The sequence below is a fragment of the Pleurodeles waltl genome, chromosome 4_2 (assembly GCF_031143425.1).
Source record: "Pleurodeles waltl isolate 20211129_DDA chromosome 4_2, aPleWal1.hap1.20221129, whole genome shotgun sequence".
Taxonomy (NCBI): Eukaryota; Metazoa; Chordata; class Amphibia; order Caudata; family Salamandridae; genus Pleurodeles; species Pleurodeles waltl.
In genome coordinates, this window is record NC_090443.1 from 472,029,004 (window position 1) to 472,045,098 (window position 16,095).

General features: G+C 39.8%; 1 protein-coding gene across 1 annotated transcript in view; it reads left to right on the forward strand.

Moving 5' to 3' along the window:
* Window positions 1-2,991: 2,991 nt before the first annotated feature.
* DNMT1 (DNA methyltransferase 1) overlaps window positions 2,992-16,095 on the forward strand; it is a 184,154-nt gene continuing 171,050 nt past the window's right edge. The window contains exon 1 of the mRNA XM_069233185.1: window positions 2,992-3,015. Within this exon, the coding sequence (XP_069089286.1) occupies window positions 3,007-3,015 (9 nt within the window). The 5' untranslated portion in view covers window positions 2,992-3,006. The remainder of the gene's footprint in view (window positions 3,016-16,095) is intronic.

Consider the following 16,095-nt stretch of genomic DNA (forward strand, 5'->3'; position numbering starts at 1 on the left):
GTATTCTATAAAATTGGTGTTATTGATGTAGGATTCCTATAGTGAGGCAGAAGATCTGGTTCCAGCTTATATCATAAATCAATAACAGTTTGCCTATTTAATCTGAATATTTTTTATTATATCATATTCTTCCATGGTGGCAAGGTCTGGAAATGGTCTCATAACTTGAGGCCTTTGTCTTCTCACTCTCCCTGGGTTCACATGTCTGCATTTAAAAGTTTAAAAATTGTTTTAATTTTTGCAAACATATTTTTGAAATAAAACACAAATTTTATTTGTGGTTAAAACATTTTTTTACATAATGTTCCACAACATTTTTTCCTAATATTGTTTTTTAAACTCCATTTTTGATATGTCAATTTGTTTTAAAAAGAATGCGTAAATAAAACATTTTAAATGTATTATTTACACTTTTTAAAGATTTTTTTAATCTAAAATTCCATCAACAGAACTTTAAAGAAAACCTTGCAACCATCACAATTAACTACAGTAATGCACTACATACATTTTTGGCAAAACAAATAAATACCGTTAACATTTTCTATATTTATATAAACTAGCCACCATTTTGAGTGGTGGTGATGCACTTAACATTCACAAACACACTATTTAACAATCTAAAATGGTGGAAGCCTGACCTCGCCGTCAGAACATTTGCAAGTAGACAAAGCCAGAAGAGGTTGATGGGATACTGGGTGTGAAACTACACAGTGCACACAGCCGTAGGCTAATGTGTGAGAAAGAAACATATGAAAGCCAATGGATGTGTCCGTTTCTGTTGAAGGTTTTTTACGTTGTGTATATAGATGTGGCATTAAAAAAAAAAAAAAGCTCACTTGCCTCCTAACAGTGCCCCCAAGAACACCTCCTCAAGTGTTGGTACTGTTTCTTGCCTCTGGGAGCTACAATGCCTGGAAATTCAGGGGACAGGGCCCCAATCTTCTCGTCAGATGAGCTGGAGATGTTGGCAGATGAGGTCCTATCCCTGTACAGCAAGCTGTACGGTATGACTTACCAGAGAAACAGGTACATGTGTCAGAAGATTACCCATTAGATCAAACTTCCACAGGAGCAGATGCCTTTTATCCAACTCCATCCAACAGATGCTTGCTCAGACTTCAACTGATTATCTGAACCCTGCATCCGCTAGGGGGAAAGGGGAATGGGAATAGACAAACAGAGACCGCCACCAGATGCAGTTCCAGCCTGTGTTTCTTGAAGATAGGATATTCAGTGTGTGTCTCTGAAAACCTGCATCTTTTTTCTTATTGGGATTTCTTTAAAGGAAGGACCTGCAGTCGGGTGATAAGAGCATAGATAACTACATTCCTACTGCACATTCAACTGTTCAGCCATTCACATTCATCCAATTCTATCCTTCTCCCAAACTGAATCTTTTGAGAGACTAGCCTCTCTCTAAGAGAACGATGTTAACTTAATATCTTCTTTTCTCCAGGAGTCAGAGGTTTGCAAGGTTTTCTGGAGGACAGTTCAAAAGTTCAGAAATATACACACTACTAATGTATTTTACAGGAAACGAAAACTCCTTCTTGAGTTTCAGTTTCCTCAATCACAGTCTCTAGGAATTGGTCTGAGCACTGAGGTTTGTCTCTAAGACTGACAAGTCTGCAAAGCAAAGAGTTCTTGAATATATATGTACATATATATATTGGCAAGTCTGAAAATCATACGAATGGATTCCTTACTGCAGTTGTTTGAAGTTCTATTAAGCCAAAACAAATTCCCCTCAGAAAGCCGATAGCCAGTTGTTGGAAGAAGGAAACAATTCAGCTTCTTCAAAAGGGAAAAAGTTGCTGGTGTGCACACCGTAACAAGAAAAATAATGAATTACTCAAAACTGAAAGAATTCCCGATGAAATGAAGCGCTTCAGGAACACTGCTCATATTCCTCAGGAAGACAGTTGAAGTGCAGGGCTCCCAGGGAGAAACAGCTGGAGGGAAGCTTCAGCACAAGACTAAGGAAAAAACACTAGAGCGCTGACCTCACTAGGATTTGCGGCCACCATCTTGAGTAGCAGTTAAACCTGAAGAAGCTAGTTCTAAGAACAGCCTCCGCAAGAGCCACTGGGAGTGAGGCCGCCGCTGCAACCAACTTGGGTACAAAGAAAAGGAAAATCGTTTTTGCTGAGGGATGAACTTAACAACACTGGCAATAGTTTTCATCACAACATGTTTTAAATGGGAAAATAATTATGAGTAACTCAACTCTTTTTTTATTTAAACATAGGCTAAAATGTCCCTTTTAGTTCCTGAATGAAGTGTAGTGATTGAAGTGGTTTGTATATTTTTATTTACATAGAAAAATGATGTTGTGTATTTTTAAACACAGTTTAAATATATAATACCACAACATTAGTATGTGTTGTGTGTTTGACAGCTTTTTTGGTGTGTAACATACAATATATTTATAATAGAAATTAACACATATATATCTATATATCTATAGCTATATATCTTTATTTATATATATGAAAATGAAATCTTTGAATTTTTTTTAATGTGCCAAAGAACTCAGCCTGAATGATGTCACTGGCATTGATTAGTAAAATAGAGACATAACAAGGGATAAGGTTACTCAACAGGTTACTACAAAATTGTTTTTTTTTATTAAAAAAATGAAAAAAGACAAAAAGCTATGCTGTTTTAATGTTTCTGACTTATTTCTCAAAACAAAAAAACAATAAGTCACACATTTTTTCATCAGTTTTTGTATCTACACAGGTCAATTCTTGTTAGAAGAGGGAAGCTTAGAAGACCATCACCAAGAATGTGTGGACCCCGGGGGTTGTCTACAAGCAGCGCAGGCTCCACTAATGAAAGAGATGGGAGGACCTACAACGCTGGACCAAGAAGTCAGCAGAGGTCCAGCTAAGCCAGTCCTCCCAACATTCCAAGAGTGTTTGCTGCCCTCTGACCCACCTAATGGCTTGCATACTTGCCGTGGCCTATCCCTAGCTTGATGGGAAGTTAAAGACAGACAGCAGCATGAAGAGGGTAGGTTTTTTGTGTTCTTCATTTTGAATAACTACTTTTTGTTACAGCAACAAAAGTTGGCTTCAACATAAAGGTTGGCACATGACCAACGCACAAGGAGAGTTCTTGAAGGTGTAGATTTTGCACAATGTGTATCATGTCTTTTTAAGTAATTTGTTAAAAATTACACCATTATATTTTTGATCACTTAATAGGACTGTTTTGAGAAGACACATGCTGCCTAAAATAAATTTAACATAATTTTGTAAGGGACAGTTGCACCAAACAGTAAAAAGTTTTATTTTTGTAAGGTGCGCTCCCCTCTCATTCACAGACTGGTTTCCCCTCCTTCACATTACTTTTTCCCTGCTTCCCTGCTGACTTCTCTAACACCTAGCACAGATGTGCAAACAAACCTCTCTAAGCCATGTTAAGTTTAGCTCTGTCTCACACATGAAGTTCAGCCCATCAGACCTACCCACAAGCAAGGTCATAGCTTCCTTTTGCACACAAACAGTCCACCCTTTTTCTGTTCTATTGTTTTTGCCCACACTGCATTATGTTTAATTTTATTTTGTGGTCTTGTAACTTGTGCATGTGCAGCATTTCAATTTTTATATTCTTGCCTGTGTTTGGACTATATCCCCTTCTGGGGTTTTGCTGTGACAGTACTTTCTAACATATATAACTGCCCAACAAGAATGACTCAGGGCAGTAGAAGCTTGTTTCAAAGGCGTAACACTGGGATGTGCGTCTGCCTTCTGCCTTGGCCTACCAATTAACATTGGTACCTCAACAAACATTTCATCTGTCCTGGAGCTTTCCCTGGTGTTTGTGTTTTCGTTGCGTCACTCTGAGAAGGGATGGAAAAGTTGGTTCCCTAACAAATGGCGCCATAAGTGGGATGCATGAGATGTCACCACCGGTAAATGAACAAAATACCTTACCATTGTGGCCTTTTAATACTTAGAATATAGCTGGTAGTAAAACTGGGGATTGAGGTTTAAATATTAATATAGCCTGCAATTAAACAGGGAACTGAGGAAAAAACTGCAAGTTTTTTTCTGTATCATTATGTTAGGTTGATAGTGGCCGATGTCTTCGGAGCTACCGTAAACTCATGCAGGACAGCCTGAACCAGAGAAAAAAAATATTTTGTTTAAGGAAACCCCAGAGAGAAAACAAAAACATCAACAGTGCAGCTTGGGAAGCATTTGATCAACTGGCACCAGAAAAAAGGGAAATGATTTTGAAATGTACACAAACAAATAATCTGTCATTGATCAATGACTGTATTTGAATTATGTAATGATTAGGATTAATGAGCCACTATGTTTCATTGCCATGCTTCTTTGAATTATTTGTAAAGTAGTGCATTACTGCATTAGAGAAGAAAAACTGTTTATGTAGTGTCTCTAAGTTGTCAACAGCTCTGGATTTTTTTCTATCTCTCTCTCCCTATCCATCACTGCATAACAATCTTTTGCAGGATACAACTGTTGTGATTCTCTTTCAGGATGGAAAATTGTGAGGGAAGGGCATAATGGGCAGAGGAAAGTCTAAAGGAAACGTAATGGTGGTAAGCCCTCAAATGTTGAAAAAGACTTAACAGTTGTGTGAACAGCTGATAGGAGAGAAAGGTTTTAAATTACTAGCAGATAGCCCTGCAGCTCAGGTTCTAGATGGTACGAATTGTCTGGAATATGTAACACCTTTCTGCGCGCTAGTCTGGACTTGGAGGAGGAATAATGGAAGGTGGCCTGTATTTGGTTCTCTTGAAAACATTTTTATTGAACCCCTGACAGAGACAATAGAATTATGAGGTGACCCGTCATGGGATTCACACTGTATAAGGGAGTGCTTGTGGCTTTCAATTGCTAAAAAGAAAGCTCTCCTTTCAAAAAAGAAAGGCCAAGAAAATGTCTCCACAGAGTCCAGAGACTGTTCTGCAGTAGCAGTGGTGAACAGGGAGTGTGGAAAAAGGAGCTAGAACCAGTGAAGGGTTGTCCCACAACATACAGCCACTGTTTATTAGAATTAAGTAACTATGTGCAAATAGAGCAGCATTTTTTGGGGCCACACAGGCCGTACGCACACAAGCAGAACAACGCTTGCCTGAACGACTGCCTTTTTCTCTTTCTTTACCACGCATGTGCCAAACCATGCATCTGCGTGGTTAAGGCTGAGAAAAGGCAGAGAGCAGTCTAGTGGATCAGGAGAGGACGCAATGAGGTGACTGTGGCTGGGGCAGGATTGGGGGTAGTTTTTAGGGGGGTGGGTGGTGGATTAAGGGCTTAGAGTGGGTGGGGGGATCAGGTAGTTTTTTTTAGGGGCAGGGGTGGGAGGCGGTGAAGTTTATTGTTTAGGGCTTAGAATGGGAAGGGGGTCAGGGAAGCTTATTTATGAGGGTCGGGGTGGGGTGATGTTGGGGTAGTTTAGTTTTTAGGGGCAGGGGTGGGGGGTTGGGGTAGTTTTTTTAGGGCTTAGGGTGGGTGGGGGCTCAGGTAGTTTTGTTATTAGGGTGGAGGAAGGTTTTAGGGCTCAGGGCGGTGGGGGGTGTCTGTGTAGTTTACTTATTAGGGGTAGTTTTGGGCCTCAAGACGGAAAGGGTGTTGGGGTAGCTTTTTAAGTTCGGGTGGTTGTATGACACAAGCATGCCATTTCTACACATGCCTTTACTAATCATGCTTTTACAATGAAATTCGCTATAATGGCATGCTTGGTAAAGGTATGCATAGAAAAGACAAGGTTGTGGTTCTTACCGCATTGTTAAGGCATGCGTGATTCCGGCATGCATGCTTGTGTCATACAACCCATTTTTTGTCACTATGTAAACATTGTGGCTTGAAGACAGCTAAAGTAGACAGAGTTAAAGCAATACCAACTGCCACTACTTCTAGAAGGGCTGCTGCTCTGCATTTGGATGCACCGCCAAGTGTATATTGACATAAATAAATTGAAGAAACTGTTTAGTGCCTCCAAGCCTCAAGGCCTTTATGTCAGACTGAGAAGAAGCAGACAGTGAGCAAATATCTGGTTATACATTGACTGAGAAGGAGATCTTGTTGTTAACTGAGGAAGAAAGGAGAAGACAATGATTGGATATGAATAATGAATTCAATTCATAGGTAGAGACAACAAATAGAGCAGTCACCCAACATTGGAACAAAGCATCCATTCTGCAGGGCCTGTTCTACCTGCACCTCATTTCTCAACGCCTCCTCAAACACCACTTTCAGGCTCCTATATGCAGTATGAAAGAAGTAACACAAACAACAGACACTGGGTCCAAAAACAGGTTTACCATGTGTTTCTTATTTCCATATATCCCTAGAAGGTGATTTAACTAGGGTATCTGACATGCCAACTAGCCCCAGAGAAGGTGGTGCCTCAACATCGGTCCTGAATAGACACCTATTCTTTATAGGGGATATGCTGCTCGCTTTTGAAACCCCTGCCCCAACTTCAACTTTGGTCTAAGGGAGTATTTAGGGCTGAGTGCAGAAGAGAAAACCAATGAGGAGGAAAGCGAACAGTTAGCTCACCTTAGGAGGGAGGCAGATAAGTTACAGGAGGTGGTGAGGACTGAAAGGGAGAAAATACAACGCTCCATTAATAAACTTCAGGATAAGATAGATAACAAAGAGCACCGGATACTTACACAGTCATGCACATGGACCCTAAAGGGAAAGGGTGAGAATGCATGTACTGATGATATACTATTAAACACTAAAATTACTGCACCAAAAATAGTGTTGGGGGATAGCAAAGTTAAAACCATGGACACCCTTGGAGGGAGCTCAGGTGACTAAGGATGCCCCGGACCTATTCACATCCAGAGAAAAATTATGAATGGCTTCATAAAATACGCATTGATTATACCCCCCTTCCCAGGGATGTAGAAATGTTACTAAAAATAGGTTATAGTAACACATGGTCTTTGTTAAAAAGTGCATTCCAAATTCAATAGGAAAGAGATTGGACAATACTGACTAATATTATGGATGTCACAGGAAATAGATTGATGAACCGGTTAGAGTTTGTCAGGGACACAATTAATAGCTTAGCAGTGAAACATGGTGATTTTTCCCAAGTCACAGCCATGTTGCAGATGTCAGGTGAGTCAGTGGCTGATTACATCGTAAGTTTCAATAAAGCATAGGATAATAGTGGAGGGGTACCATTCACAACAAAGGCATATAAAGTATTGGCTACTCAGACACTTATGAATGGATTATTAGCATCTATGGCCCATAGTTGTGAACTGAGCTACCCTGATTGGTCTACTAAAGGATATCAAGAGTTGTGCACGCTTCTGGTAACTATGGAAAGGGATAGTATTTTCAAGGTAAAAAAGGACACATATAAAAAGATAAAGGGATGATGTTGCAGCAAGTAAAAAAAGAGTAGGGGCCAGATGGAATGTACTATCAGGGGGTGCAGCATGGGCAGGATGAAGGACAAGGATAGCAGAGAAGAGACAAGAGTAGGGATCAGTGTTTTGTTTGCCAGAAGTAGGGGCACTGGGGAACACATTTTAAAAGTTATAGAGGTAGAAGAGATAGAACCACTGATGCCTAGAGACATCAAGCAAATACAGCACTTTCTGAGGAACCTATTCCTGGAAAAACATAGATCAGCATAGGACCATGCGGAGAGAAAGAAACAACCCAAACTGCTGAAAACCGAGCCCAGTGCTTAGATGAAGGTATCAGATACACCTGAGGAGAATCCCTTGTTCCCAATTAAGGTAGGAGGTAAGGAAATTGATTTCCTAATGGACAGTGGTGCTACCCTAGCAGCAGTAAGACACAAGTTGGGTCCCAGTAGTGGTGAAACAGTCACTACTGTAGCTGTAAACAGAATGCTAATGCATGAAGAGTTATCACAACCCCTACCAGTTTCTGTTGAGGACTTCACAACGACACATCAGTTTCTCCTGTCACCAGATGCACCCATCAATTTGCTGGAAAGAGACGGCCTCTGTAAATTGCATGCAACATTACATTTTTCACAAATGGGATTTACTCACAAGTACCTGAGGACAGGTTAGAATTGGCTTATAGAGCACTTAGTGCTTGCAAATTAAGTGAGGATTCTGTATTATGTACAAACACTGTCTTGTCTCTCTCTCTCTTTCTCTCTCTCTCTCTCTCTCTAACATGCTACCAATGGGCTCTGTTACAGGGATATTTCTACAATAACATTTTTCAAGAGCTGTTTAAATACAACCCTGACATTGAGAGTGACTTGGGGACTAATTGAGTGCAGTTGGCATTAGTACCTTGGCCCGTACACTACACTGCAGCATTTTTACAGAGCCAGTGCCTGAATGGTACACCTACATGGCAGACAGATATTTGCACTGGAAAATGGAGTTGCACAAGGACACATTTTATGTAGGCAAAGAAGGGTGTGATGTGAGCATTGAGCTAGGACCATAGGAGCAGAGGTTATTTCAAGTGCCATCTTCAGAACCACACGTCTGTAACTGTAGCACCAGGATTCCACTCTAAAGATTTGGGCCCGTGGTCAAACTTCTCCAGGAAATACCACAAACTAAGGATTCTACATTTCCTTTGGGAGTTGTGTCTGTGTTGGAAATGAAGAAAGATGGTGTTGGACGTTGTGTATGCTGAGAAAGGGCAGGGCTACAGTTTTTGACAAGCTTGAAGGGAATATGGCTTGACAGCTGACTAAAAAGAAGGTTCTAGAAAAAGTGAACTCAGAGGTTTGGACAAAACACAAAAATGAGACAGGATTGTTAAAAACATGCCCTCCGCAAAAAGTGATTCTTAAGGAAAATACAGAACTACCTTATGTGCATCAGTATAGACTGTCACCTCTGGCAGAGGAGGGAATAATACCTGTGATTGAGTCCCTCTTACAACAGGGTATCGTTAAAACGACCACTAGCCCCATAACAGTCCAATAATTCTATTGCCCAAGGGCAATACAGGGCAGTATAGATTCATACACGATTTATGCCAGATAAACAACATTGTGGTTATCTTAGCATTTGCTGTGCCAAACACCAATACCATATTATCTTCTATGCCCATAAATCAAGAGTACTTTTCCATCATAGATCTCCCCTCTGCATTTTTCAGTATTAGAGTCCAACCAGGGAGTGAGTACCTCTTTGCCTTCACAATAAAAGGTTCCCAGTTCACTTATACAAGATTCGCCCAAGGTTTCACAGAGAGTCCATGGTCTATGCACAGAAAGTAAAGACAGACCTGGACAGCCTACACCTGGAAGGCAGTAGTGTCATCTTGTTGCATCTTCATCACTTGAAGCCTGTGAAAAAGACACTGTAGCTCTGCTGAAATACCTCCAGAAGAGAGGACACAAAGCCTCATTGTCAAAATGTCAGTGCTGCCAAAAAGAGGTGACTTACCTGGGTTATGTGGTATCCAAAGGTACACACTGCATTTCATCTGACAGAATAAAAATTATTCAAAGCATTCATCCCCCGTTCACCAAGAAAGGAATGATGTCCTTCCTGGGGATGATGAACTACTGCCACCAGTGGATCCCTGAGTACAGATCCTATGATGCGATCTTGAGGAAATGCACACTAAAAGATGCACCTGACAACATTGTATGGACTAATGAACTTGCACAATGTTTCAAGAAACTGAAAGGGATATTGTTTACTGCACCAGCATTGGAGCTGTCTGTTTACAAACTGCTCTTTCATCTCTATGTGTCAGAGAAAAATGCCATTGCAAATGGTGTGCTGACACAGCAGCATGGCTCTGAAAAAAAGATCTGTGGTGTATTTCTCTGTGACTTTGCCTTCAGCAGTGGCAGGGCATCCGGTTTGTTTAGAGCAGTGGCCACAGCAGCTATGATGGTAGAGAGGATAGGTCCCATTGTGATGGACTACCCTTGTATTCTTCATGTACCACATTTGGTCCCATTATTGTTGTCATCAGCAGCAACACATTTTTCGGCAGCCAGGTGCACAGGTTATGAGGTCACATTGTTGTTTAACACTAATATCATCATTAAAAGATGCCCACATGTTAGTTTAGAAAAATTATTAACGGCAATAGGTGACCAGATTTACAACAGACATCATTAGAAAAGGCAGACTATGAGTGGTACACTAATGGTTCCTCCAGCAGACTGATTATAGAGCAGGGTATGCTATAACAACAGTAGACACCATAATTGAAAGTGCAGCTCTGCCACCTAGCACATCTGCCCACAAAGCTGAGCTCTATGCTGTAACAAGAGCATGCAGCCTAGCTGCGGGGAAACCTGTTAACATTTACACTGACTCATGTTATACCTTTGGAGTTGTCCATGATTTTGGCTAGCTGTGACAGTATTGTGGTTTCATAACAGCACGGCACACCATTCAAAATGCCCCTTTAGTAAAGAACTTGTGAAAAGCAAAACTGTTACCTAATAGCATAGTGGTCATAAAATGCGAGGCCCATACATGAGCTAATACCAAGGTAGACAGAGGTAACACCATGCATGACACAGCAGCAAGAAAGAGTATGTTACAGAAAGTACAGATGGTGCCTCTAATGGCAAAAAGCATTCCAAAAAATCTGTTAATTCAGTGACAATTGTTGCTAGCTGAAATGAAGGAAGCACAATGTTCTGCAACACCAGGTGAGGAGAGACTGTGGATTGATGCTGGATGTCAGCAAAATAATGAGGAATTGTGGGTCCACTGGGATGGGATGCCTGTGGCACCATGGAGTATGTTCCTCCCCCTTACAAGGCTTGCTCATGGACCCACTCACATGGCACAAAGAAGGATGAATGAGCTAATTAGACAGGATTGGTTTGCACCAGGGTTAACAGTTTTTACTGCACAATTCTCCTCCCAATGTCTTGTCTGTGCCCAAAATGCTAAAGGGAGGTCCCTGCTACACATGATCACATGTCAGTACCACAGGGTCCCTTTACCAGCGCCCAAATAGATTTTGCCTATACGCCCCCAGTGAATGGATTCAAATATTTGCTGGTGTGTGTGGATCATTTTTCAAAATGGGTAGAGCTGTTTCCCACAAGGAAGAATGATGCGGCAACTGTTGTGCCATGCCTGAGGAAAGATATAATATGCCAATTTGGGGTCCCCCAAAGCATAGGTAGCAGTAGAAGGGGTGCATTTGTGTCTGCAATTGTGCAAAATATGTGTGACTGTTTGGGAATAGAGTGGAAACTGCATGCCCCTTACCACCCTCAAAGTTCAGGACAGGTGGAGAGGATGAACTCCACAATAAAAAAATATTTGCAAAGACAACTGATGCAACAGGCCTGAAATGGCATGATGTTATGCCTTTAGTCCTGCATGCCATAAGGGCAACGCTATCTAGAACAACTCTTTTGTCCCCCCCATGAGCTAATGATGGTGCGGCCCAAGTCTGTGGGGGTTGTTGCCTCTTCCAGCATCTCAAGCAGCACTGCTGTGGACAGATGACTACGCTATAAAGTTGTCAGCAGTCTTGATGCATCACCATCTCCAGGTGAAGGAAGCTTTGCCCCATCCATCCTCAGAGCCTACACACCCTTTTAAAGAGGGAGACATAGTCATGGTGAGGAAAAAAGAAAGATATTCCTCTTAGCTCTATGTGGACTGCATCACACATCATGCTCCTGGTGACGTGGATGACAGTGAAGGTGCGCTGAGTGGATTCATGGCACTAAGTGCAGATCCGCACCAACAATGAATGAGACAGAGGTGCCTGGAACGGATGAGCACCTGCCACCCATGGAGCAGTGCAACATACAAGAAAAGGGGGAGACAGACCAGACTATTACTAGCAGTCATGCTGAAGGGCCCTCATCAAGTGTCACAGGGACGGTGACACCAACTGATGCTGTCCAGTGAAGCACGCAACGTAGTTTTGAAGAAAGGTGATGGTCACACCTGAAGAAAAATAGACTGAAAAGGACACCATAGGGCAGGACCATGAAACCGCCCGGAACAAGACGACTGTGGACCAGAAGGAGAAGCAGAGGACAGTGTGCTGCATTCGGTTGCCTTATTGACACTTAGAGAAAGTGTCTTAGAACTGAGTCACAGAAAGCGACTTCATATCTATATCTATAACTATCGAAGAGAAAAAATGCATCGCTTAGTACAAACAATATTTTTAGTACCTTTCTTTTGCATGTGCTACCTCTATTTAGACAACCAGCTGACCATCCCCTCATTGTAGTACATGAGAAAGTAGCCCATGTCTTAGGTCTTGAAAATCGCTGGATTTATGGAGAATTATCCAGATATCCTAATGACCCAATTGGTTTACATGAGACACCCGTGCCTATACAGAATTACGTGGAAGAAAAAGGATGCCTTAAATCAAATGTAACTTGGTAATGTGGAAAAGGAAGGATTGGATTGTACCCGTTATACCATACTGCCAAATATTCAAGCCGAATACCCAGCATCACCTAAGCTAGAAAACAAAGCAGAGGACAGTGCATTTCCTGTATGTATAAAGCATCAAGTTTCAGGATGTAACCCAGCTTCCCGATACTTAGGACTTCTGGCAAGTAGCAAGTGTCCTAACATATTACAATTTGATGATTCCACAGGTAATTTGAATATAAGGGACAGACAGTTAATAAGCAGGATCTGGACAACTAAGGTAAAAGGGAAACAAGTTAACTACACTTTACATTACTGGAACATCACTATACATGGAGAGACACTGTTGATAACACCTGATGGGCTTCTATATGATCCATTAATTGAGCGAGAAAATGATTATGCTATTGCACCAAATGTGATTTCTAAAATTTTAGAATATCCTTCATGGTCGGCTTGCTGTTTTTACATGCCATCATGGGCAAAAGTTACACTAACAAATTCTGCATGGATTGATTACAAATGGTGTGATCAGTTTCAGAACTCTTTCCCTGAGTGAGTAGGCCTTCCACTCAGTAAATATCACACATTAGACACACAGTTATAGGGCGGTATGTATTTCATTTGTGGCACTAGGATTACAAAGTGCTTCCCCGGCTCTGGGAAGGCATGTATGCTATTTCTTATCTTACCCAAACATTTCAGTTGTGCTGCATATTGCAGCACATGAGCCATTAAATTTGGTAAGTTTCACTCACAGATATAAAAGAGATATACATACACCTATTCAAAGTCTATTTTTTGAGCTAATGAGTATATAAATTCCTGGATGTAGTGTATATAGTTTGGAATTGGCCCTTGTTAACATGTCTGCTGAGCAAGCCATAGCATTCAATGCCACAAGAGATGCACTTCAAGAGTTGCAGGAGGAAATAAATTCAGTGGCTACCATGACTATTTAACATAGAATTGACCTTGACCTCCTGACACTACAACAAAAAGGACAGTGTGTGTTATTGTATTCCTTGTGCTGTTATTTTTTAAATGAAAGTGGAAACATAGCAAGGGATGTGGCCCAAATTAAGAATGAGGTTCAAATATTTTGTGGAGCAGAGAAAATAACAGATTCGGATAACTGGTCCTGGCTGCGTTCATGGCTACCAACATGATGGTTGAAAAGATTAGTTCTATCACCATTTGGTACCTTTATAGCAATAGTGGTACTTTTGTTTTGTCTTCAGTGTTGTTGCTGTATGCTCCAGCAATTCTGTAGTAAAGTTCTACCTCCTACAGAGCAGGAGTGAGCCCGCAGGTATCTTAGAACACAACAAGATGTAGAGGAAGCACATAAAGAAATGTTTGATTTAATGGCTATAGATCTATAACATATAAATGCATTGGGTACTAACATATCATTGTGCCTATGTTTGAATAATGATTCTCTTGTAGTCTCGCTCTCTCGTAGATTCCATCTTTGCAGCAGTATATGTATTTCATTTAAAAAGTGTGTAATGGTGTAATGCCATCCAAAGATATGTACGTTATTGATAGGTTGTTAGTTCTATCCTTCTACCATACATATATGTATAATATATTTTTACAATGGTGTATGATATTAATATCAAAAAGAGGGGACTGTTACGAAAGAAATATACATCCATATGTATCTACCACATAGATATTATACTTAAATTATCATTATCGGCCGCATTACCTGAATACCACTAAGCTATTTACTCCCATCCTGACTAAGCTGATTGCTCATGTGCTCTGTGCTCCCCTTTCATTCACAGAGTGGTTCTCCCTCCTTCACATTACTATTTCAGCTCTGAACCAAGGCTTCCCTGCTGACCTCTCTGACACCTACACCAGCTGTGCAAGCTGGTGTAGGTGTCAGAGCCATGTTAAGTTTAACTCTGTCTTGCACATTAAGGTCAGCCTGTCAGACCAACCCACAAGCAATGTCATATCTTCCCTTTGTCTACAGTCCACCTATTTTATGTTATCTTGTTTTTGTTCACACTGCATTATGTATAGTTTTACTCTGTGGTCTTGTAGTTTGTGCATATGCAGCATTTCTATTTTTTAAATGCTTGCCCATGTTTGGACTATGTCCCCTTTTGGGGTTTTGCTGTGATAGCACTTTCTAACACATATAACTGCCCAACAAGAATGACTCAGGGCAGAGGACGCTTGTTTCAAAGGTGTAACACTGGGATGTGCGTCTGCCTTCTGCTTGACCTGTCAATATACATTGGTAACTCAACAAACATTTCATCTGTTCCAGAGCCTTCCCTGTTTTCTTTGCATCACTCTGAGGAGGGTTGGAAAAGTTGCTTCCCTAACATATGTGAGTTAGTATTATAAACAATCAATATTAAACATGTGAGCCAAAAAGACTAAAAACTTAAGATTATCTGCATACAATTTTGATTATTAACATACAACAAATATGTTTTTAATAACAAAACATTTCAATTTATGTTTAAAGTTATTTTTTTGCATGTCTTACTCATTAACAAATGTGCATTTAAGACAGTCTGTTTATTGAAAAATGAATTCTACAGACATAATCTTTAGGAAACAAACAGACAGGAATGTGAATACATTAGTGACAGGGTAACACACACCAAAACCACATTAATTTGATATCCTTTGTTATGACCAGATGAAAAATCAATAGCGAAAAAAAGAAATTTCTTAAAGGGACTTTTGCAGATGGAATGTTCTGTCACAAAGAAAAAAGATAATTTGTCCAGCCTATTCCAAAGGCAATATTTTATAATGCACTTGGAATTTGATGGATGGAAATTCCATCACTTGTATGTTGGAATATCACAACTGCAAAACTCACAATCAGGCACACAAAATTACTAATTTTGAAATATTTGAAATGCATTAAAGTAAAAAAAGTTCAAATTGTATAGTGTATGTTTATTTTATTTTTTCAAATGTTACATGAATCAATGTGTTTAAAAATTTACCGAAATGTTGTATCAATAGTTGACTAACAAGAAAGCCAGAACTTTTTTATTATTTTCACAATGGTGAAACAAGCTAAAATTCAATTAAGATATTTTACAGAAATGTTTAAATTGTTTCTATCCGTACTAAAGTGGATTACAACTGCATCAAGCCCTATGTATTTACTTATGCAGTAGAAGTAATCTAAAACTAAAAAAATATATATTTCTTCAACAGCATAAGTAAATACATAGGGTGTGATAAAATAATAAGCAAATTAAGTACTGAATTAAAAAAAAAAAATTTAACATTTAAAAAATACTTAAGTTAATGAAAGTAAGTTTAACCATTGTGAAATACCCAAAAAACAGTGATTCAGTTTATTCAAAGATTGGTGCAACATTACAGTAAATATTAACACACATTGAGTCATCTTTTTATTTTTTTAAATAAAAAAATCTAATCAGCTTTTTTTGGCCTTGTAAACACAATGTACAAATGGATGTTTGTTTGATGTAATCATTTTGTGACATAAGTTAACCATTCAAAATAACAAATATGAAACATTCAGAAGTGTCAAACACTTCCTGGAGAGAATTGAAAATAGATATCAAAAATGATAAAAAAATTGATTAGGAGAAATTACAGAAATTACAAAACTGTGACCAAATGCTTTCTGAAGATGTTCCCTACATGCAGGAGATAAAAATAAACATTAACCAAAGTTTAAAAGACTTGAAGCAGGTGAAATATACCAATTTAGAAAATGTTTTGAGAAAAAACCTCATGATCAGTTA